This window comes from Mustelus asterias, chromosome 24 (assembly GCF_964213995.1).
Source record: "Mustelus asterias chromosome 24, sMusAst1.hap1.1, whole genome shotgun sequence".
NCBI lineage: Eukaryota > Metazoa > Chordata > Chondrichthyes > Carcharhiniformes > Triakidae > Mustelus > Mustelus asterias.
Genome location: NC_135824.1, coordinates 33,324,471 through 33,349,024, shown reverse-complemented (window position 1 = coordinate 33,349,024; position 24,554 = coordinate 33,324,471). Strand labels below are relative to the sequence as shown.

Sequence of the window (24,554 nt, the reverse complement as noted above, 5' to 3'; positions counted from 1 at the left end):
CTGGGATAGTGAGTAAATTTAAGGAGCAGTTAGACAGATTTTTAATTGGCAATGGGTTGAAGGGTTGAGGAGAGAAGGCAGGAAAATGGGGATGAGGAGCATATCAGCCATGATCGAATGGCGGAGCGGACTCGATGGGCCGAATGGCCTAATTCTGCTTTTTTATCTTGTAAACTTATGAACGTATAAGTAGCTTGGCCGCAGTGACAATGTAACTTCCCACTGTGGGTGACCTGACCTGGACCATTGCTATGTTGGCACTGGTTTAAGATGGCATTTGAGGAGACTGGTATCAGCAGGGCACCCCCTCGCCTTTGCATTCCTAAACCTCGGCAGACTGATGCAGAGTTTTATATTGTGGTGAGACATTTTTAAAAGGAGTCTGATTTAGTAGTTTATAAAATAGGCGCCAGTCTCCTGGGCTCCAAACTAGAATGATGCCATTATAAAAGCTAGCTTAGATCTGGAGAATTTTGATTTATTTTAAATCTCGTGTTCCTGCACTCTATCTCCGAGTTCGAAATGTACTTGCTCAGCATCTCTCCGACTTGCCCCATCGCCTTCAGCCTAACCTCTCACATTTTAAACTGTCTCCAACAATTAGGGAATTAATTTTGTTGCTGGCAGGCAATAAAAGTCAGCACAGAGCAGAAATCATGAGGATCCAATCCTGACACCGAGCTTTACTAGCTGTTAGCGTGGGCGCGGAGTCCACATTATACAGAATCACAGGCCTGTCTTCAAACTATCCGCACAGCTGGTGAATCTCTGCACAGTCAGTGAATCCTGGCCATTTCTGACCTTGTGCGTAAACACACCTGGAGGGACAATCGTCCATGTTGCACTCCTGCAGCTTAGGTTTGGGCTTTTTATTTTCTGGATAGTAATTGCAGGAGTGCTCGGGAACAACACGACCAGAACGTATATCCACACATTCCGCAGAGCTAAGCTGATAGCCTAAGAAGAGATGGATGAAAAAGAAATATGGTGAATTTGACACTCGATAAGCACACTAGTTGTTAACTAAAGTTTGTGATACATTTTTAAATAGGGCACCATTTACATTTTCTAAGCTCGCCCCCTTTCCAGCCACCTTGGCACAGGTGCTTGAGGCAGTTGAATTGTAAAGACAAAAACAAAAGGATCCCAGGTTCTGGGACCAGATTCAGGCCGGCGCACAGTGGTTAGCACTGCTGCCTCACAGTGCCAGGAACCTGGGTTCAATTCCGGCCTCCAGTCACTGTCTGTGTGAAGCTTGCACATTTTCCCCGTGTCTGCATGGGTTTCCCCCGGGTGCTCCGGTTTCCTCCCACAGTCCAAAGATCATGGAATCATGATCTTTGCAGAAGAAGGACATTCGGCCCATCGAGCCTGCACCGACAACGATCCCACTCAGGCCCTATCTCCGTAACCCCGTGTATTTACCCTGCTAATCCCTCTAACACGAAGGGTCAATTTAGCATGGCCAATCAACCCAACCTGCACATCTTTGGACGGTGGGAGCACCCGGAGAAAACCCACGCAGGCGCGGGGAGACAGTCACCCATGGCCGGAATTGAACCTAGGTCTCTGGTGCTGTGAGGCAGCAGTGCTAATCACTGTGCCACCATCCCATGTAAAAATTGCCCCTTAGTGTCCCAAAATGTGCTGGTTAGGTGGATTGGTAAATGTGTGGGGTTATGGGGATAGAGCAAGGGTCAGAGAGTCGGTGCAAACTTGATGGGCTGAATGATCTCCTTTTGCACAGGAGCAATTCTATGATTCAGCAGAAAGCTTCTAGATTCAATTAACTGATCACATCAGTTGCCAATCTCAGCTGCAATGGCAGGGTACCAAAGGTATCCTGGTTACGAAGGATAAGTATGCCAGATTTCCCATCCCTGATGTTGTCGGAAGACTGGGAGAATCCTCAACTACAAGCCGAAGTAATTTTGATCGAACTTTCCGGACTTGAAACTGACTTCAACAGAGAGTAAAATCAGCTGAGCTGTAAAACTAGTGTTGCTCCCAATGCTTTAGGCTTCCCGATAGACTGGTTAGATTAAAATTGCCAGCTAATGTGTCCTCTCCCTGTTGCCATGGTCAAAGAGCCTGCAGCCATTTACTGTCAGTGCAGACATGAAGTAGTACATTACTATGGTCAAAGTATCAACTTTCAGGAGAAAAATGGCAAAAGCGGGGAAAGGTAGGACAAGGAGAGGCAATGGTGTATTGGTATGATCACTGGACTTGCAATCCAGAGATCCAGGGTAATGGTCTGGGGATCCGGGTTTGTATCCCACCATGCCAGATACTGAAATTTGAATTCAATAAAAGTCTGAAATTAGAAGACCTTAAAATCTTTGCCAATTGTCAAAAGAAATCCATCAGGTTCACTAATGCCCTTAGAATCATAGAATTCCTACAGTGCAGAAGGAGGCCATTCGGCACATTGAGTCTGTACCGACCACAATCCCCGCCCAGGCCCTATTCCCGTAACCCCTCATATCTACCTTGCTAGTCCCCCTGACACTAAGGGTCAATTTAGCATGGCCAATCAACCTAACCCGCACATCTTTGTGGGAGGAAACCGGAGCACCTGGAGGAAACCCACGCAGTCACGGGAGAATCTGCAAACTCCACACAGACAGTGACATTGCAGCGGCACGGTAGCACAGTGGTTAGCACTGCTGCTTCACAGCTCCAGGGTTCGATTCCCGGCTCGGGTCACTGTCTGTGTGGAGTTTGCACATTCTCCTCGTGTCTGCGTGGGTTTCCTCCGGGTGCTCCGGTTTCCTCCCACAGTCCAAAGATGTGCAGGTTAGGTTGATTGGCCAGGTTAAAAATTGCCCCTTAGAGTCCTGAGATGCGTAGGTTAGAGGGATTAGCAGGTAAAATATGTGGGGGTAGGGCCTGGGTGGGATTGTGGTCGGTGCAGACTCGATGGGCCGAATGGCCTCCTTCTGCACTGTAGGGATTCTATGATTCTATGATTCTATGATTAAAACATACGGGACTTCTGAAATGATTTGTTACCTCCTCCACATGTTGCAGTGCATGGATAGAAATCGGTCTCTCTCCACTGATGGCTGATTGGTTGATAGAACATAAACTGGACTATACTGTCCCTCGAAGAGACATACCTGGTCTATAACAATTAAAAGAGGAAGAGAACATTAATTAACGACACTCACCCACATTCAAAATGCACCATAGAGGGCCTTAGATTGGCAAAGAATACTTCAAAATTATTCATCTGAGTGAGTGGTTTGGAAGGATATGGGACAAGTGCAAGAACTTGGGATTAGTGTGCCTTCAGTGGTAATTACTGTCAGTACAGAATCAATGGGCCGAACGGCCTTTTCTGACACTATAGAGGAGTTTGTATGTAATGCTACTTGGCCACTGCGTTTGCATTGGGTTTTCTTTCAGTACATTCCACCCAAAATGGGCCAATCCAGTGCAAAAGATCAACAAATTTCAAACACAATTGCATGCTGTGTCGTTATATTTTGTGAGGCCACCAGCGAGGTTTAAAGGATTACGCCTTGCCAGCTTTTAACAAATAAGTTGCAGAAGTAATAAATGGCATGATCTTTAACTGACACCAGGAAAGATGCGACAGAGCTTCTGCCCACTGTCTCGTCCTTGACGACGCTATGACCCATTTTCCCACGCAGGGTCATTGGCTGTGCATGGTGGCATCCTGCCCAAGAAGAGGGGGCCTGCCATTGCCATGGGCTGGCAGTGGATCAGCCTGTGCCTTATGGTCTTATTGGGGATAAGGCGGGAAAGTGGAGCTCAGGATTATCACATCAGATCAGTTGTGTTCTCGTTGCATGCTGGAGCAGACTCGATGGGTCGAATGACCTACTTGCATTCCTAAGTCTTATTGTTTTATGAGAGGTGGGCCCATTTTAAGTGGATGGAAAAGCCTGGATGATCAAGGATGAGCTTAGCAGCTTTAGGCATTGGACTTAAATGGGGCCTAACAAGGTTAAAGATCGAAGGATCTTTTGGAAGGAAGTAGTGACAAATAATGGATTTTCCCCTCAGGAAAGAGGCATCAGATAGTGTTCCACTGTTGTCCCAAGTAACACTGCCACCTTTCTTTTGGTGTTCTCGGGGGTGGGGTGGGTGGGGGAGGATTCACCAATTGAAGGCAGGAAATGAGGGCGCTTGTCCCACTCCAACTCCTACTGTAATTTCCTCATGGTGGGTTGGGAAGAGATGCTGACCTAGGGTGGGAAATAGAGATCGGAACAGGAACATCAGACCTCCCTGATCTTCCTCCATCACCCTAACCCACTTCAGACAGGATAGTGCAGGAAATTCCAACCCAATGAGTCATCAGCTTTCCTACTGAGTTCAAGCATATCCTGCACTCATATTTCTCACTTCTTTTGATACTGGAACTAAAAACTGCAGTCAGCTGAAAGTATTAAGCAGCAGTTATCAGTGATAGCAGCGAACAGGATCGGGGGAATTTGAGCAGCCTGCCTGTTATAAATTATTATTCTTTAGCATCCAGATTGGGGATGTGAGAAGTACGCAGGGCACAGTCTGAAAAGTTATTGGGCAGAATTTTTCTCCTGGATTTCAGCAACCCAACAAAAGGTCAAATGGAGGTCAGAAGTCCACACCGTAGGGAAAAGTCACCCGGCAGTGATTTTCCCTGAATTAGCCAATTAGTGGCGAAAGGGTGGTCTGGCCAGCCAACACGAGGCCTTTTCAGGTCAATAAGAGGAGCGCGTCTCAAGTTAAAGGTACATTCTCTCCATTTTCTTTTATTCAGTCTTGGGATTGGGCATCGCTGCCTAGGTCAGCATTTTTTTCCCATCCCTAACTGCCTTTGAGAAAGTGGTGGTGAGCTGCCTTCTTGAACCGCTGTGCTCGCTGAGGTGTAGGTACACCCACAGTGCTGTTAGGGAGGGAGTTCCAGGAATTTGACCCAGCCACAATGAAGGAATGATGATATTTTTCCAAGTGATAGAGTCATAGAGGTAAACAGCACAGAAAAAGGCACTTCCGCCCGTCTGGTCAAAGGCAATTCCATTTCTAATCTAAATCTAGTCCCATTTTCCAGCACTTAGCCTATAGTCTTGTATGCCTTGGCATCGCAAGTGCACATTTAAATACTTTTTAAATGTTATGAGGGTCTCTGCCTCCACCACCCTTTTGGGCAGTGAGTTCCAGATTCCCACCACCCTTTGGGTGAAAAGCTTTTTCCTTGCATCCCCTCTAAACCTCCTGCCCCCTTACCTTAAATCTATGCCCCCTGATCACTGATCCCTTCACCAAAGGAGAAGTTTCTTCCTCATTATCTATATATCTATACATCTCAATCATATTTCCTCTCAGTCTCCTCTGCTCCAAGGAAAACAATCCCAGTCTATCCAATCTTTCTTCATAACTACAACTCCCCAACCCAGGCAACATCCTGGTAAATCTCATCTGCACCCTTTCCAGTGCTATTATATCCCTCCTATAATGTGAATCCCAGAACTGCACACAATACTCCAGCTGTGGCCTAACCAATGTTTTGTACAGTTCCAGCATAACCTCCCTGCTCTGAAACTCTATGGGCACAATCTTACCGGCTTGCCGTGGTGAACGATCAGTGTGGTGAGCCAGGAAGATTGTGGGTGGAGTTGTCTCTGGGCACCTGTTGCCTGACATCTACAGGGACTTGGAGGCTGCCTGGATAATTCCAGTCGGTCTCTGACATTAGGCCTGAAATAGGCCTTTAATGAACGTCAATCGGCCACTCGCCATTTGTGGAAAGGTAGGCACAACCCCCTTCTCCCAAATCACTTCAAACCAACATGTTGGCCACTGGCACAGAACTCTGTACCCATGTGCCGCTATGGTCACCCTCCATCAGGATGGAAAAGTTCCGCCGGTCGTCTTTTTGAGTTGCCTATGGCACAGATTTTGGTAGAATTCACACTGTTGACCTCATAAAAAGCTGCCCACAAATATCAACCAATCGTCTTTTTGCAGATTCTCCTTTCTCGTTAGTTAGAATTTGGTGACAAGGGGCCGGAAACAGTGATGTGTCCAAGTAGGGTAAGCAGCCAATTATATTGAAGCATTCTCACTGACAGCAAGCCAAGAAGTAAAACGCACTGACCAGCCTCCACCTTTAATATTGTTTTACAGAGAGCAAAATAAATTATTGGGACATGCACACGGGATGGACGCTGTAATATCATAAACTTTAAAACACAAAAATTGTGGATGTTTATCATAATCTGATGACAGAAACCTGGCGTCCCACAAATATAAAACCAAATGTTCAAGATTAAGGAGATTTTCATCAGTAATTATTGAACTTAATTCGGAATTTTCTGGCCCCCTCGTAGCAAGTTTTCCAACGGCCCAGGCGGGTTGTCATTGGCTGGTGGGTTTCCCAGCAGCATGGGCGTCAAGCCGTGGAAAACGCCATTGCGTTCGGTGGGACTGGAAGATGCTGCTGCTGATCAACAGCGGGCTGTCTTCACCACCGGAGAACACCCCATGTGGGAGGACCAGAGAATCCCAGTCTTAGTCTGCCATTAAAAACCAAATTGCATCTCGCTCAGCAGTGTGTAACCTTTCCAAGGTTTGGCAAATGCTGCAGGAGGGCAAGTTTTCACACTTCAGTGATTTCTAATTGATTGCTGTCTGTGGCGATTCAACCATACACCCTACAGAGCCAAATCACTGAGAACAACTTTGGGATTTACGTGTTTAACAGCACATGTATGGAGTTCAGAATTCAGTGGAATTACAACAGTGAATGCTGACCATTTCACTGTCATTACTACTGATTAATCAAAGAATAAAGAACAGTACAGCACAATATCAGGCCCTTCGGCCCTCCAAGCCTGTGCCGATCATGATGCCTGCTTAAACTAAAACCGTATGCACTTACGGAGTCTGTATCCTTCCATGCCCATCCTATTCATGCATTCTCTAGATGCCCCTTAAATGCTGCTGTTATACCTGCTCCCACCGCCTCTTCGGGCAGCGGGTTCCAGACATTCACCATCCTTTGTATAAAGAAAACTTGCCTCACACATCTCCTCTAAACTTTTCCCCACGCACCTTAGACCTATGTCCCCTAGTACTTGGCTTTTCTACCCTAGGAAAGAGCATCTAACTATCCATTCTGTCCATGCCACTCATAATCTTGTAAGCCTCTATCAGGTTGCCCCTCAACCTCCGTCATTCCAGTGAGAACAAACCGAGTTTATCCAACCTCTCCTCATAGCTAATATCCTCCAGACCAGGCAACATCCTGGTAAACCTCTTCTGTGCTCAGTCTTGGCCCATTGATGTTTTGAGCTGCCCATATGATGCACTAATCTCTTTGCAACGCAATGTATAGGTATTACAGCTCAGACACAAAACTAAAACATAGTCGAAGTGGGAAATTGGAAATAAAAACTGAAAATACTGGAAATATTCCTCTGGTCAGGCTTCGACCTGTTTTGCTCCACAGATGCTACCTGACATGCTGAGTGTTTCCAGCACTTCCTGTTTTTATTAAGTTCAGGCATGCTTTCCACGTGTTGGGGTCAGAAGCTTCAGAGTCAATCCATTTTTGCAGATAGTGGTCAGAATTCTCTGATTTTGCCCGCGGCTACGATTATCCAGTCCCGCTGTTGTGAATGGAGATTTGGCTGAGCGCCAAGTTCTCCATTCTTGCTGGGGCATGCGAGACTGGAAAATTCCAGCCAGTGTATCCACAGAATATAAAAATTGATCTTGGTCACTTGATTGAACAGAATACCATAAAGAGGAGCAGAGAAAGGCGGTGAGGGATATCAATGGCACCAGTTTGCACCAATTAGTGAGGTGACCCATTGTGTTTGCTGATCCAAGGACAGCGCAGTCTCCGGAGGATCAGGCCCGGCCAGGATGCAGTTACAGAACCATGCCATTTGCATCGAGTAGACTTGCAGCCAACTTTAAATATCACTGCCAATTGCTGTCCATGTGACTGGCTCGATATTTTTAAGCTTCCAGCTCCTTCCAAGTGAGAGCATGGAACATCAGTAAAATTAACCAGTTTGCGGTCCAAGAATGTATGGAACAGTTGACTAATGCGTTCCCAATGAACTGCAGTGGAATCATAACACGGCTGTCCAATTTCATGTGACTGCGAAATTTCCAAAATATACAGGGGTGATTGATGCTTCATTGAGTCACTGAATCCCTACAGTGCAGAAGGAGGCCATTCAGCCCATCGAGCCTGCACTGATAACAATCCCACTCAGGCCCTATCCCCATAACCCCACGTATCTACCCTGCTAATCCCGCTGACACTAAGGGGCAATTTAGCATTGCCAACCAACCTAACCAGTACATCTTTGGAGTGTGGGAGGAAACTGGAGTACCCGGAGGAAACCCATCCAGACATAGGGAGAATTTCATCTGCAAGTATCTGGGCCACTAAACATGATACAATGGCTTGTATGAATGGTTCGTGTTTTGGCAACACCCTGTGACCAGAGTCACTGTGGGTGGTATTTTACACTCCCCTCCTGTGTGGGCTGGAAGGTGTTGAGCTGTTGGGATGGGCTTGGATGGGATGGGTGGGAATTGGTGGGCAGAATAAAACCAGCTGGGATGGCGATAAAGCCTGGCAGCCTCTCTATGGGCTGATGCCCCTCCTGATTGGGCACACTGTGGCCCATGGATGACGGTCCCAGGAGCAAACAGACCACCTGTGCAGGAAGATGCCCTCACAACCGGGTACTTCCCCCTTTGATGTGATTTATTATTGTCACATGTATTAGCATACAGTGAAAACTATTGTTTCTTGCGCGCTATATGGACAAAGCATACCGTTCATAGAGAAGGAAAGGAGAGAGTGCAGAGTCTAGTGTTACAGTCATAGCTAGGGTGTAGAGAAAGATCAACTTAGTGCGAGGTAGGTCCATTCCCCCCCGCTCCTCACACAGTATGTGTGGTATTAATGTGCAGATGGGTAACAGTGAGGGAGTAGCAGCGATTTCCAGACTTTTGTGAAACCCTTGTGGGCAAATTATTCTTTTAAATGCAAACTCAATGATTTACAAACCACATTAAAAACTTTGATGAAGGGACAGACTGCATTCTGACGACAAATTTGCTGATGCTACAAGGATAGGAAACCGAGTTGTGAGGAGGATACAAAGATCCTAAAAAGGGGTATGGATAGTCTTATGGATAATTTAAGTGGGTGGGAAAAAGTTGGCAGATGGAGTACAATGTGGGAAAATGTGAGTTATCCACTTTGTTAGGATGAACAGAAAAACAAAGTATTATTTAAATGGAGAGAGACTGCAGAATGCCGCGGAACAAAGAACAAAGAACAATACAGCACAGGAACAGGCCCTTCAGCCCTCCAAGCCCGCGCCGCTCCCTGGTCCAAACTAGACCATTCTTTTGTATCCCTCCATTCCCACTCCGTTCATATGGCTATCTAGATAAGTCTTAAACGTTCCCAGTGTGTCCGCCTCCACCACCTTGCCTGGCAACGCATTCCAGGCCCCCACCACCCTCTGTGTAAAATATGTCCGCCTGATATCTGTGTTAAACCTCCCCCCCTTCACCTTGAACCTATGACCCCTCGTGAACGTCACCACCGACCTGGGGAAAAGCTTCCCACCGTTCACCCTATCTATGCCTTTCATAATTTTATACACCTCTATTAAGTCTCCCCTCATCCTCCGTCTTTCCAGGGAGAACAACCCCAGTTTACCCAATCTCTCCTCATAACTAAGCCCCTCCATACCAGGTAACATCCTGGTAAACCTTCTCTGTACTCTCTCCAAAGCCTCCACGTCCTTCTGGTAGTGTGGCGACCAGAACTGGACACAGTATTCCAAATGCGGCCGAACCAACGTTCTATACATCTGCAACATCAGACCCCAACTTTTATACTCTATGCCCCGTCCTATAAAGGCAAGCATGCCATATGCCTTCTTCACCACCTTCTCCACCTGTGACGTCACTTTCAAGGATCTGTGGACTTGCACACCCAGGTCCCTCTGCGTATCTACACCCTTTATGGTTCTGCCATTTATCATATAGCTCCTCCCTACATTATTTCTACCAAAATGCATCACTTCACATTTATCAGGATTGAACTCCATCTGCCATTTCTTTGCCCAAATTTCCAGCCTATCTATATCCTTCTATAGCTTCTGACAATGCTCCTCACTATCTGCAAGTCCTGCCAATTTTGTGTCGTCCGCAAACTTACTGATCACCCCAGTTACACCTTCTTCCAGATCATTTATATAAATCACAAACAGCAGAGGTCCCAATACAGAGCCCTGCGGAACACCACTAGTCACAGGCCTCCAGCCGGAAAAAGACCCTTCCACTACCACCCTCATAGAGAACGGTAGGAACGGTAGGAACGGGGGAATAAAGTGACCCGGATGCCTGAGTAAAAAAATCACAGGAAACAATTAGGAATGCAATGGAATATTGGCCCTTACTGCAAATTGGGATGGAGGAAAAGGACGGTGGCACAGCGGTTATCACTGCTGCCTCACAGCACCAGGGACTCGGTTCCATTCTAGCCTCGGGTCAATGCTGTAGAGTTTGCACATTCTCTCCATGTCTGCGTGGACTTCCTCCGTGTGCTCTGGTTTCCTCCCACACTCCAAAGATCTGAAGGCAAGGTTGATTGGCTCTGCTAGATTGACCCTTAGTGTCAGGGGAACTAGCAGGATAAATACGTGGAGTTACAGGGATAGGGCATGGGTGGGATTGTTGTCAGCGCAATCTCTGTGAATGGGTGAATGTCAGTGCGCAGTCTGCACGTTCTCCCCGTGTCTGTGTCCTCCGGGGACCCTGGTTTCCTCCCACAGTCCTAAAGACGGGCCGGTTAGGTGGATTGGTCATGCTAAATTTTCCCTCAGTGTACCCGAACAGGAGTGTGGCAACAAGGGGGTTTTCACAGTAATTTCATTACAGTGTTAATGTAAGCTGACTTGTGACACTAACAAATAAAATAAATAACCACCTTTGGCACTGTGGGGATTCCATGAAATCGTGTTACAATTGTACAGACTTGGAGCACTGAGCACCATCTTTGTCCCTTTGTTTAAGGAAGGATGTACTTGCATTGGAGGTATTTCAGGGAAGGTTCCGCAGGCTGGTTTTGGGCTGAAGGGGTTGGAAGATTCTGAGCGGGTTTAAGAGGGTCGAGGCTGAGAGGATAGTCTCCCTTTATGAGGGGGACCTGGAGCTAGGCGGCACAGTTTCAGAATAAGATGGAGGCGAGGAGGAATTTCTTCTCCCAGAGGGCCATTCGTGTTTGGAAATCTCTTGCACAGAGAGCAGTGGGACGTTGAATATATTTAAGACTCAATTAGACAGATTTTTGATTTACTGGAGAGTCAGGGCTTAATGTGGGGAGCCAGGGTGGGGAGGGCGAACAGAGGTGACAGGAAAGTAGAATTGAAGCCACAATCACATTAGCCAGGAGCTTAGTGAACAATGGAGAAGGCTCAAGGGGCCAAACGGCCTCCTCCTGCTCCAATTCCTTATGTTCTTACATTACATAATACCATAAATCATAAGACTGAACAATACAGAATTTTGCTGTACGGAAATTGTGTAACAGCTTTTAGCGCCAACCCATTTTTCTTTGCATTTTTACATTTAACTCGTATCTAACCGATTGATTTGAACAAGTCAATAAATTCCTACCCAGCCTCCGATATTCAATTTAGAATCACATTCCTTCCATCTCATTCTCTCTTCAGACTGGAGTTTCACACGAGGGGCATCGTTCTCTTGGCTTCCAACATGCTGCCTCTCACCTCCACACACATACTTCAATCCGGAGTTCAACCTAAAGTTTTCCTCCTCGATGTATACTTACATCATGGCAGATGTATATGTTAGTTTCTATTTAATACCACTCTGCAACATTGCTTGATTTATACTTGGTAAAGGAGAGCTTGATGTTGTCAGGAGAGTTAATGCAAAGTTGTAAGTTTAGATGTCAATTTAAAAACAGGAATGAAAGTTTACTGGAACTTATTCATGCAGAACTGTCCTAGTATTGCTGCTAATGCAATTTCCTACTGGTGTTATGTTCCCAAATGTAAGCACAGGATATTTGTAATGATGGTTTTATGGTTGAATTCTGGTGCAGGTTCCTTGTTTTTATTACTTAAGTAACGATAATGATTGCTGTATTCACTTGAATCTGAAGACGGTGCAGAATATTAAGGGGGGGAGGGAGGAGGTGGGGGGGACACAGGCAACAACATCCAGTTTAACATGTGAAAGCCTCTAGCTGGTTGGCAGATGTCTGCAGGATTGTACAGAATTTACAAACCATTTCAGAAGAAAAATGGTGACTAAATTGTTTGATTAGTTTTCTGCTGTTGACTGATACACAATTCTCTAATTGTGCAAGAGATGGAAATGTTGACCGTTTGATTTTCCAGCCAATTGGTCATTTTTCCCACCTTAACAAACTAGATTTCACCCAGTCAACATTGTTTAACAGATAATGGTTGGAGAGCTTGGCCATTCTTCATAGAGCCAATAATTCTTTCTTTTGTCTTATTTGGCTATGGTGACCTTTGTGTTATGACGATCTTTAAAGTATGATACTCTATGGATAAACCTTTCTTCATTTATATCATAGTTATGGACAGGAGGGGGATTAAACAGCCCTGAATCTCCTCTCACAACCCATTCGTAATCAGAAACATGTTCTTGATTTTCTTGATGTCCTCCTTCATATACTGTCATTTATCACTCCATTTGTTTTTATATCTTTGTAATGCCCCAATCTCATGCCTGGTTTATTTTGTGTAGCGCTGAATTATAGAGTGATAGAGGTTTACAGCATGGAAACAGGCCCTTCAGCCCAACTTGTCCATGCCGCCCAGTTTTTACCACTAAGCTAGTCCCAATTGCCCCATTTGGCCCATATCTCTCTATACCCATCTTACCCATGTAACTGATTTAATGCTTTATAAAAGACAAAATTGTTCCTGCCTCTACTACCTCCTCTGGCAGCTTGTACCAGACACTCACCACCATGAGAGAGAAAAAAATTGCCCCCTAGACCTTTTTGTATCTCTCCACTCTCACCTTAAGTCTATGCCCTCTAGTTTTAGACTTCCCTACCTTTGGGAAAATATATTGACTATCTACCTCATCTATGCTCCTCATTATTTTATGGATCTCAAAACATTATCCCTAAGCCTCCTACGCTCCAGGGAAAAAATCTCAGTCTATCCAGCCTCTCCTTATAACTTAAACCATCAAGTCTCGGTAGCATCCTAGTAAATCTTTTTTGCACCCTTTCTAGTTTAATAATATCCTCTCTATAATAGGGTGACCAGAAATGTACACAGTATTCCAAGTGTGGCCTTACCAATATCTTGTACAACTTCAACATGATCTTTTGTTTTGTTACCTTTCCTATTGTCAATGTGGTAGTGTCGTTTAGCATGTTGTTGAAAATTTGTTGCAACTCTGTTTTCCTTTTGCTAACTATTGGTTTTGAATTCACCAATATCAAAGGAAGAACCTTCTGGTAAACAATAGCTTTCAAATTCACCTTGTGAGAGTTCTGTTGGAAATTGCAAGTGATGCCCAAACTGATAATATAGAAAATACAAGATTGGATGAAGAGAGACTGAAGATAGGATTTATTTTGTGGTTAAGTCCCAAGAGGTATACCAAACCAATGTACAAGAATGAAACTTCCTGCAATCAGCATTGTGAGGAAATTCAAACCAAGACATTGAAGAGAGAGTTTCAGTTTGACACTTGTTCAAAATCTTTTGTTTGATTTCCAAGTTAGAATCAGCATAAGATATATCAGTTTTAAAGTTTATTTATTAGTGTCACAAGTAGGCTTACATTAACACTGCAATGAAGTTACTGTTAAAATCCCCTAGTCGCCACACTCCTGTTCGGGTACACTGAGGGAGAATTTATCATGGCCAATGCACCTAACCCGCAAGTCTTTCGGACTGGGAGGGGAAACCGGAGCACCCGGAGGAAACCCACGCAGACACGGGGAGAACGTGTAGACTCTGCACAGTGACCCGAGCCGGGAATCAAACCCGGGTCCCTGATGCTGTGAGGCAGCAGTGCTAACCACTGTGCCACCAAGCCGCCATTAGGGATTAAAAAAATTATGATAATCAAAATCAAAGACTCTTCACTCAACTGGTTGCTATGTGACGGACAGATATGGTAGCTGGACAGTTCTATGACCGACCTTTACCCTGACCATTGGTATAATGCAGATTTATGCTGATGAAGTGATGATCTGATCTGTGGTTCCCAGGGCCTTGGAAAAGTACCACTTTTCTTAGCCATGAAAATTATGTCATACAGCCCTGCAGATTCCTGCTGCTAAGTTACATGCGGACTAATATTGACTTTGTTCCCAATTTTTCCCATTAATTATGCCTACTGCCTAAAGGACTGGGCATTGTTACAACCTAATCCTATTTCACGCAGAAAAGCTGAAATCAAGTATCTTAAACAGCATTAAACTGCAGTATTGCAATGTTTTGTCTTCAGTTCAAGATTGTAAATGTTTTTATTGTATTTTGTGGCACATAAATTATCCATGTGTACATAGCACCGACATTGTGGAGGCAACTGAAAATGCCACAGGGATTTCTGTCTATTTAAATCTATATTTACTCAAAAGGAAATTGCAGATTGGCTTGGCATTAAACCTGTAAAAATAGCCAAACTGATTTGAAACATGATCAAAGTCCTTCATCAGCTGAATTAATAGTGATTTAGTTCATGTGGCCTTTTAAAAATGGTACAGCCTGCCCCACAAAACCTTTCCTATTTTACAAGCCTCCCCCTTTATCTCCTTGTCAACTCTCTCCCATCCAGAGGTGGTGATAGAGATAGGCGCAATTAAAGTTTAAAGTTTTAAAGTTTATTTATTATTGTCAAAAGTAGGCTCACATTAACACTACAACAAAGTTACTGTGAAAATCCTCTAGTTGCCACACTCCGGCGCCTGTTCGGGTACAGTGAGGGAGAATTTTGCATGACCAATTCACCTAACAAGCAGTCTTTTGGACTGTGGGAGGAAACCCAACATTAACATTACAACATTTAAAGGACATTTGGACCGGTACATGGATGGGAAAGGTTTAGAGGGATATGGGCCAAACGCAGATCAATGGGACTAGTTCAGTTTAGGAAACCTGGCCAGCATGGACAAGTTGGGCCGAAGGGCCTGTTGCCATGCTGTATATCTCTGACTTTACAAGTGGTGAATTTTCCCCAACCCTTCAATTCTGGAGTGACCCAATCCTCTATTAATAATTGGTGCATTTCTTTGGAATTTGATTTCATGCAGTCACCAGGGGACATGAGCATCTCTTTAAAGATAACTTCCACACACAAATGTATCCAGGAGGTTACAGATGTTGTTTTTGGCAAGGTTCACAACTATGCTAACTTTGGCAGAGACCAATCCAGCCAGGACACCAGTACATTGACAGAAACAGGAAATGCTGCAAAATCTCAGCAGGTCAGACAGCATCTGTGGAGAGAGAATAGAACCAACGTTTTGAGTCTGGATGACCCTTCGTCAGAGCCAGTACACTGGGCTTTGCTGCGATTTCCGGGTTCCCACACATGCAGGGTGGCATAGGCTGTACTCATGTGGCTATCAAAGCTCCCCGGCAAAACGCTTCCACTCTATAAATGTGTAGCTGGTCTGCGAGCATGGAACGTCATGATAATAATGTGGCTGTGAGGATAACAGCTCAAGTACGTTGAGCTGGGAAGATGGTCACACTTATCGGTGAGTTTATCAGATGTCGAGTGGATAATGATCAAAGCAGTCAGGACCACACATGGGCTGTGATTTTCAACTCCTTGAATGAAAACCTTGCTGGATGACAGAGAACATGGAGTTCCGGTACGTATGAACCTTTTCCATGTGATAGAATATCTTTGCTTGCTCACCAAGCCTTCACTTTCAACAAGGATACAGCTGTACACGTGTGTCTCAATCTTACACAGCCAATATCTAACATTACACGGCCCAGCAAAGCAAGAAAATGAGCTCCCTTCCAGAAATACGCTTTACTTTAAGGATGAGGTACAACTGATGCCAGAATCAGGTTGGGAAAGGGCGCATGGTGTAGTTAGTTGGAAGCTACAAAATTGATCAGAGGCACATGAGAGCGAGGTGGGTGATATGTGGAGCGAGGGGCATGGTATCACACATGACTGACACCAACACAGCTGATCATAAAGAGGCATACACAAGAGGTGATATGAAATGGGTGGGAGTCTATTTACACTTGTGGAAGATACATACATATGAAACACCCATGCCAACGATGTGATTCTAACATTGTTTAATCTTCCGAACCCTACCACTACGCCTTGGTGCTAGCCCGACATCCACAGTGGAGGTGGAGGCAGCCTGCTGACTGCTACACCCTGCTGCCAGTGATGACCTTGGCGGGTGTCCTCTGGAGGCCCAAGGCCTGGAGGGTCCCGGCCTGCTTTGCGTATCTTGCCGTGGGGCAGGTGTACCCTCCTCAGCCTGTGGAGCTGATTCTGATGGGGTCACAGGAAGAGGAGATTTGGATTAGCTGGACACTGAGTCACCTGGGTGGATGGCCTCAGGGTGTCCACCTGCTGGTCATCCTCCCTATAGATGCCTGAGGACCCTGGTTTACTCTTCCAGAAGACGGGGCAGCTGCAGTGCAATCTAGGTGCCCACCTCTTCTTGCATAGCCATGATGGATGCCACCAAAGGCTTCAGCGAGGGAGTACTGCTGCTGTAGCAGTGCAGGACTGATCTCCTGGACCTAGGTCGCCATGGTGGTATCATCCTATTAATGTTGACCTCAGTGCATTGGCATGCCAGCACTATCACCTGAGGCAGAAGTGGACAGACTCCTCCATCATCCGTTACAATCTGAAGAATGCTGCTGACATCCCTTCTTGCTTTTGCTGCGATTGTCACTGCAGCTCCAGCAGCTGAGGAAGGGCTGAATCCACACACTCATTATCTGAATCAGACTCCTCACAATCCTGGCCTCCAACAGTCCTCCAAGTGCCGGATATCCCAGATATCCCTGCCTCTGCCTGCTTTAGGTTGAGTTACGTGCTGTGCTCACCAGATCATGACCCCGAGTTAGTTCTAGAATGAGGTCTCACTGCAATGTGTCCCCCTGCGCTGGTGGAGCGCGTGGGTGAGCAGGGTGACGGGTCTTCAAGGGTGTTGTCCTCAGCTTTCTCATTTGAGCTCAGGATGAGGTCCTGGATGGCTGAGGACGCTGGGCACTTGGTAGAGGTGCTTATGAAAGAAAGCTGAGATGATTAGTGCATGACAGAGTATGGTTGTCTGAGGAATGAACTGGGGCAGGGTCCTCGCTTGGGTGATTGCCACCAACGTCTCCATTATGGCAGGAATGGTCCACGTCCACTGCTCCCAGCTCAACTGCTCTGTTCATTGTCTGTGAGGGCCTTAATGTCAGCCCCACCCCCCCACACCCTCCAGTCTGGGGCCTCTCCCTCCAACTGTGCTCAAGCTTCTCCTGCATAAAGATAGCTGGAGAAATTGTGATGTGAACGCTTGCCAAGTCTGATAATAATGATGTCTGCCTTGTGTGGATGCTGAGTGAAGCCGTGGACAGGATGAGGCGTGAGCTGCACAAGATACGAGGACAGATGGAGATGTGAAAGCTTGTGTGAGAGAGAGAGTGGTGATGTCCCTTGAGATGCCAGCGAGTGGGATCCCTGTGGAGTGTCATCCTGCAAATGGCACTGTGGCAGTTGAGTGATGGCCTGGTTGACTTACCCTTGTGGAACGGATGAGATCATTCATCCTCTTCCTGCACTGGATGGCTGACCTCGTCTGTGGGGCATTGGCACTGACTGCCTCTGCCACCTCATGCCAAGCCAGAGTGGTGGTGTTGGTGGACCTCCTGCAGCCAAAACAGGGGTAGAGGTCGTCTTAGAATGCCAATGGAAAAACCCCGTGCCAAGGAATCATCCACTAAACCTGAGTTACTGCTTGTGCAGCCGTACACTAAACTGTGTTCTCCAGGATCTATCTCCCATGCTTCTCTTGACATTCTCCAAAAGCCCCATCAAGGTATTTGTTGCTGCCTCCTTGTGAACCGCAACCTCAGCTTGCCCTCTTATCAACCTGTTTAGCCAACTCACCCAGTGGGAGCTCATATCACCAACCCACTTCCCTTCATGTTCACCTCACCCACAATAGTGCCCCTCGATGTTCCCTTCACTCACAATTAAGGCCTCTGTCATTTCCAACGCCATTTCCAACTGCATTGACATCCTGGCTTTCACTGACACTTAAATCATAGAATCCCTCGTGCAGAAAGGGGCCATTCAGCCCATCGAGTCTGCACTGACTCTCCAACAGAACATCTTGCCCAGGCCCATGCCTTGCCCTATTCCCGTAAATCAATGCATTTACTCCCCAATCCACCTAATTTATACATCTTGGAACACCTGTGACACATGGCTCACAGACATAGATACACTATTTAGTGAGACCTCCTGGCTAGGCACGGTGGCACAGTGGTCAGCACTGCTGCCTCACAGCGCCAGGGACCCAGGTTCAATTCCCGGCTTGGGTCACTATCTGTCTGGAGTTTGCATGTTCTCCCCGTGTCTGCATGGGTTTCCTCCGGGTGTTCCGGTTTCCTCCCACAGTCCAAAGATGTGCATGCTAGGTTGATTGGCCATGCTAAATTGCCTCTTAGTGTCAGGGGATTAGTAGGGTAAATAAGTAGGGTTGTGGGCATAGGGCCTGGGTGGGATTGTGGTCAGTGTAGGCTCGATGGGCTGAATGGCCTCTTTCTACACTAGGGATTCTATGATTTAAGTGTCAGTGAAAGCCAGGATGTCAATGCAGTTGGAAATCCGCACTGTAGGATTTTCTGATTCTATGACTTGCCCAAACATTAATGTTTGGCCCTTAGACTGGCAAACACTAATTCCAAACATCATCCAGAGAGTACCACAGCAACGCTACTGAGTGAAATGTAACACTATATCCACTCAACAACTGTGGCTAAAGTGACCCTGTCCAATGCTTTCAGACGCAATTCTTTGAATACTATCCATCATTTTGTTCTGGTTACATTTTTGTACCCATTAACAAAGAAGTGAAGGGCACAATTTGAGGTCTGGGGCTGTTATTTTCTCCATTGTGAATGTTGGCAGTGTGAGTTGGCACGACAATACTGAGACATTGTGTTTGTGCTGGGTTTCAAGTATGCGACACCAAACCTCCCACTCCACCCTGATTGATTCCCACGTGGAAGGAATCAACATGCTGTCCGATTGCAAGGTTTCCCTGAGAGAGGTTGCGATGCCCTGAGCCTCTCTTGGCTGTGCATTGTGAGGGCTCCGAATGTAAATCGGCCACAAAGAGGGAGATGGGCTGATGTTTCCTGCTTCCAGCCAACACCCAACTCCACCCCCCCCCCCCCCCGCCACCCCCAACCTCCCCCCCAACCTCCCCGTGTCTCCCAATGCACTTGCTGCTTCTAGAGGTGGAGGTTGGAATAATCCCTGATAACTGGGTGTTAATTCAGCAGTTTCACTGTTAGTAGAGGCTATGCACTGAAGCAGTGTGGCGCTGGCAATGTTGAAGTGTGCTGTCAGAGCCATGTACATGGTTTAAAATACAGCTCAGGTTCTGGCACAGTGCAACTTCTAAATATGGACCGCAACCTTTGTAGAATTAATATCTGAGGGCCGTTCCAAGTAGACGACAATACATGTTTCTGCATCGCTAATAAAAAAATTACAATTTCCATTAAGTAACATTTAATACTCTTGAAGATAGTTATTTATTAACTGTTTCGCCTCTGTCTTCACGAGTATGTAACTCAAAGGGGAGAAGAATGGGTTTAACTTAACAAACACTTAATTTACAGACCATATGAAGATATTTGATACAACTCATGCTTGTGTATTCAGAGCTCAATTTACGATTAACTTTATTGGACCAGAAACACACAAAGGATACAAAGGCATGCAAACCCTCCGCTGAAACCCTCTCCCAGTTGTTGGATCAGCACGGTGGCACAGTGGTTAGCACTGCTGCTTCACACTGTCTGTGTGGAGTTTGCACATTCTCCCCGTGTCTACATGGGTTCCATCTAGCCACTCTGGTTTCCTCCCACACTCCAAAGATGTGCAGGTTAGGTAGATTGGCCATGCTAAAATTGCCCCTTAGTGTAGCAAGATGTGTAGGTTAAGGGAATTAGTGGGGTAAATATGTGGGGTTACGGAGATAGGGCGGGGGTTGGGCCTGGGTAAGGTGCTCTGTCGGAGAGTCAGTGGGCAGAATGGTGCCCCTTTGCGCTGCAGGATTCTATGGGCTTCATCTTACGGCCTCACTCGACCTGAGACCGAGGTCAACAGACTTTTCCATTGTCCGCCCCTCGCCCGCTCCAATTCCCATGGCGGACGGGGCGGTAGATTTCCGGCATATGATTCTATCTCAAACTCCTCCAGGTTCAATAACACTTGGGAGGAGCAGTGAGGGTGGCACAGAATACATTCTGAGGGTAGAAGACGTCATCAAGAGTGACTCAATAGCACCACCACTAAATGAGCTGGTTGAGTTTTGAAATATTGGCCTTTGTGGCCTGCCTTCCGAAAACGTTGCATCTGGCAGCATGTATTTAAAGAGGGAAGTTGATCAGTTCATTGCTTGAAAAATATGGAGTACCACTTGGAAAAAAGGCAAAGGCTTTTTAAAAATCCTTCATAGGATGTGGACCAGCATTAACTGCCCATCCCTGATTGCCCCGCCAGGCCATTTCAGAGAGCATTTAAGAGGACACTAAGCCACATATAGGCCAGACCATGTCAGGACGGCAGATTTTCTACCTTAAAGGACATTAGTGAATCAGATGGGTTTTTAACGACAAACAACAATGGTTTCATGATCATCAATAGACATTTAATTCCAAATTTTAATTGAATTCAAATTTCACCATCTGCCATGGTGGAACTCGAACCCAGGTCCCTAGAGAAATACCCTGGATCTCTGGATTACTGGTCCGATGATAATACCACTGCACCACTGACTTCTCTGCTGTAATGTTCCCTAATTTATTGCTGCATCTTAAATTCTCATATGCAGTCCAATGTTGCTAACTAGTATCTCATAATTGTTAAAAACAAATCCACTCAGCCATTGCTGCACCTTTTTAAGGTGAGGAGCCTTAACCTGGGAACAGGCCTGGCGCCAGGGACGTGACCAGATCATGAAAATGACCTAACCCACCAAATCTAGGTACTCTGAGGCTGTGACAGGCAACGCAGTTGCAACATGCTTCAGGCATGTTGAGTCTTTCCTGAACCCGTGCCAAACAAAGAGAGGGATACCGAGGCCAATTTGTTTTTCTATATTGTGGGCATATTGAAAAATGTAATCAAGACTTGCCTTTGGGTACAACAATTTTCCAACAAAGCCAAGCCTTGGCTGCTCTGTGAGGTCAACTATTCAGGTATATTGAGAACAGAATTACAGGAAACTTTGAACGGAGTCCAGAGAATGCAGTCATCATTCTTATGCATGTATTATGTTTGTTGAAGCTGCCAAACGAAATGATCAGTGTCTGGAATTTGAGAATTCACTTCAGTTCAAATTATAGTCTGCCTGAATATATTTGAAATGTGCTATTCTCCTACACTGGCACATTATCTTTTGATTGTTCAAAAAACATTTCTGTTACCGTGTCAATTTTGGTTGGAAAGTAAGTGACTGTGAAATTCCACCTGTCCTTGGTTTCTGCGGAAGGGTATATCGCGTTTCAAGATGTTCAGAGAGCTCACTGCTCCCTTTGTTTCACCAAAACTTGCTTCAAGTCGACCATAACACATAGGAGGAGAAGTAGGCCATTCGGCCCATTGAGTCTGCTCTGCCGTTCAATGAGTCATGACTGATCTGATGCGCTAGTCCTCAACTCCACTTTCCCGTCTTACCCCCATAATCATTAATTCCCTTATTGATTAAAAATCTGTCTATCTCAGCACACTTAACGACCTATCCTTTACAGCCCTTTGTGGTAAAGAGTTCCACAGATTCATTACCCACTGAGAGAAGGTGGTCCTCCTCATCTCTGTGTTAAATGGGTGACCCCCTTACTCTGAGACTATATTCTCTGGTCCTGGAGTTCCCCACCACCTTGCTGTACTTTAACAATTTCAAACCAAGTGTGGTTGTATAACCCTCATGGAACCAATGTCTTTTCATGCATCCTTTATGCGATCAATCAACATTAACATAACAAATACTAAGAAAAAAGCAAAATACTGCGGATGCTGGAATCTGAAACAAAAACGCGAAATATTGCAAAATCTCAGTCGGTCTGACAGCATGTGTGGAGAGAGAATAGAGCCAACGTTTCAAGTCTGGATCACCCTTCGTCTTCAGCTCTGACAATCATCCAGACTCAAAACATTGGCTCTGTTCTCTCTCCTCCGATGCCATCAAACTTGCTGAGATTTTCCAGCCTTTTCTGTTAACATAATAAATGATGGCCCCAGTTGCGTTGCATCCCTCTCGCCAGGGTCTGCTTCCCAAATCCTGAATCGCCCCAGGGTCTCATTCCTATCCTAGTCACCCTGAATCACCCACATGCCCCCAATCTCTTTCTTTCCCATTCAGCCCAGGCCCAAAGCCATCTAACACAGAATTCTAGCAGCTTAAAGTCAAAGCTCGTGCTAATTCTGGCTAATAACCCAAAATGCACATCAGGACAGAAAGCGATTGCCTTTTGGATACTAAGGAGTCAAAGGGATAGGGGATAGTGTGAGAAGGTGGAGTTATAGTTGAGGATCAGTCATGATCTTGTTGAATAGTGGGGCTGGCTCAAAGGAGCAAATGGCCTTCTCAAGCTTCTATTTGCCAACATTCAAATGAAGGTGACAGATATAACCTTCAAGCCAGAGCCAATGCATTTTATCCCAGGAAGGTCAGCTCTCCCCACTCCTTCAGGTCCAAGGAGAGGTACCATCTTTTATTTGGCTGAGGGTCAGAGCCTCAAGTCACACTCCAGACTGCCATGAGGTGAGAGGAAAGGAAAATAAACAGACACATAAAGGCAAAAAAATAATGGGGAACATACAATAAGACAGGATACAGATAATGAGAAATGTATAGAAAGGGGGAAAAGCAGAGCGGGGAGCAAGTTTGCAGCTCAGTCCTCATAGAGTGGAAGATGTTCATATCTACAGAGTAGCAGACTGAAAATTGAGGGGGAATTGTTAGAGTGCGAGATCAGAAATCCCAAGGTACATTATGAAGTTAGACTAGACCCCAACTATTTGCTATTTTGACACTGTGAAGATAAATTGTTTCACTCCAGATGTGATTCTGTTGACACACTAGGAAGCCTTTATCAGTTTAACTATAACAAATGAATTAGCTTAACATTTACCAATTGAACAATAATTAAACATGACAAGATACAATACTTAATGACTAACCTATCCCTATCAGTTCCAATTCAAGCAATATTCCTCTTACAAACTTAAAACCCCTCATCAAAATCAGTTAGCAACACACAGGCTTATGTGCTGGTACTTGTTAACAGTCCTGGAGCCTTTTGAACACCTCTGGAGAAAGACAGAGAGAGACCTGTCTTCTGACAGCCCCAAACAGCAGCCTCCAGAGAGGGACAGACAGAAAGTCACCTCTTGCTTCTTTCAAGACCATTGTTTTAAAATAAAAAAGAAACAAGCTTAACTCCTCCCATTAGCTCACAACTCTTGTCAATCAACGTAACTAAAACACTACTCTGAAACCCCAAAGGAAACATGAGTGAACACAAATGCATTAACTCTGTTTAGACAAACACACCATTAGCTAAACTCAGTCATTATCCTGTATTCTCAACATTTGAGCTGCCTGTTGCCCAGACAAATTGACACCGTGTAAAACAGAGCTGAATTTTAAATATACCCCTCGCAAGAAACATGATAAAAATACATTTCTTAAAGGCGCAGTATCTTCACAGAATAAAACGATGAGAAAAAAGAAAGTAGGTGTTAGAAAGTATGAAAAAATAATTATTAATCGGGCAAGAGAGATGGCTACCGGAAAATATTTTTCAATGCCACGTGGTTGCGTGCATGAAATATTGGGACCAGAGGCCTTGATGGCAAGGGAAATGAAGATTATCTGAACTTTTTTCCATCGCGCACATGATAAGGAACAAGAACCAATTTCTTACCATGTCCATGTGCAGATACCACGAATGAAAACTCAAAGTTGCAAGTTCGCATTATAACAATATTATGACAACAAAGCTATTCATTGAATGTGCTTCAAGTACTATATATCCAATTTATATTTCATTAGTATTCAGCAAGACAAATTAAAACATGTTTATACCAGAAATTTAAAAGACATTTTGAGTGTAACAAGATCACAAGTGCATTAGTTTTGCACGGTCTCCCCAAGTCTGCGTGGGTTTCCTCCCACAGCCCAAAGATGTGCGGGTTAGGTGGTTTGGCCATGCTAAGTTGCCTCTTAGTGTCAGGGGGACTAGCTAAGGTAA

General features: G+C 45.4%; 1 protein-coding gene across 1 annotated transcript in view; it reads right to left on the bottom strand.

The window, feature by feature from the left end:
* Window positions 1–24,554, bottom strand: part of adamtsl3 (ADAMTS-like 3) — a 605,457-nt gene that overhangs the window by 168,816 nt on the left and 412,087 nt on the right. The window contains exons 10-11 of the mRNA XM_078241545.1: window positions 3,016–3,127; window positions 819–957 (exon numbers count right to left, since the gene is read on the bottom strand). Coding sequence (XP_078097671.1) covers window positions 819–957; window positions 3,016–3,127 — 251 coding nt within the window. The remainder of the gene's footprint in view (window positions 1–818; window positions 958–3,015; window positions 3,128–24,554) is intronic.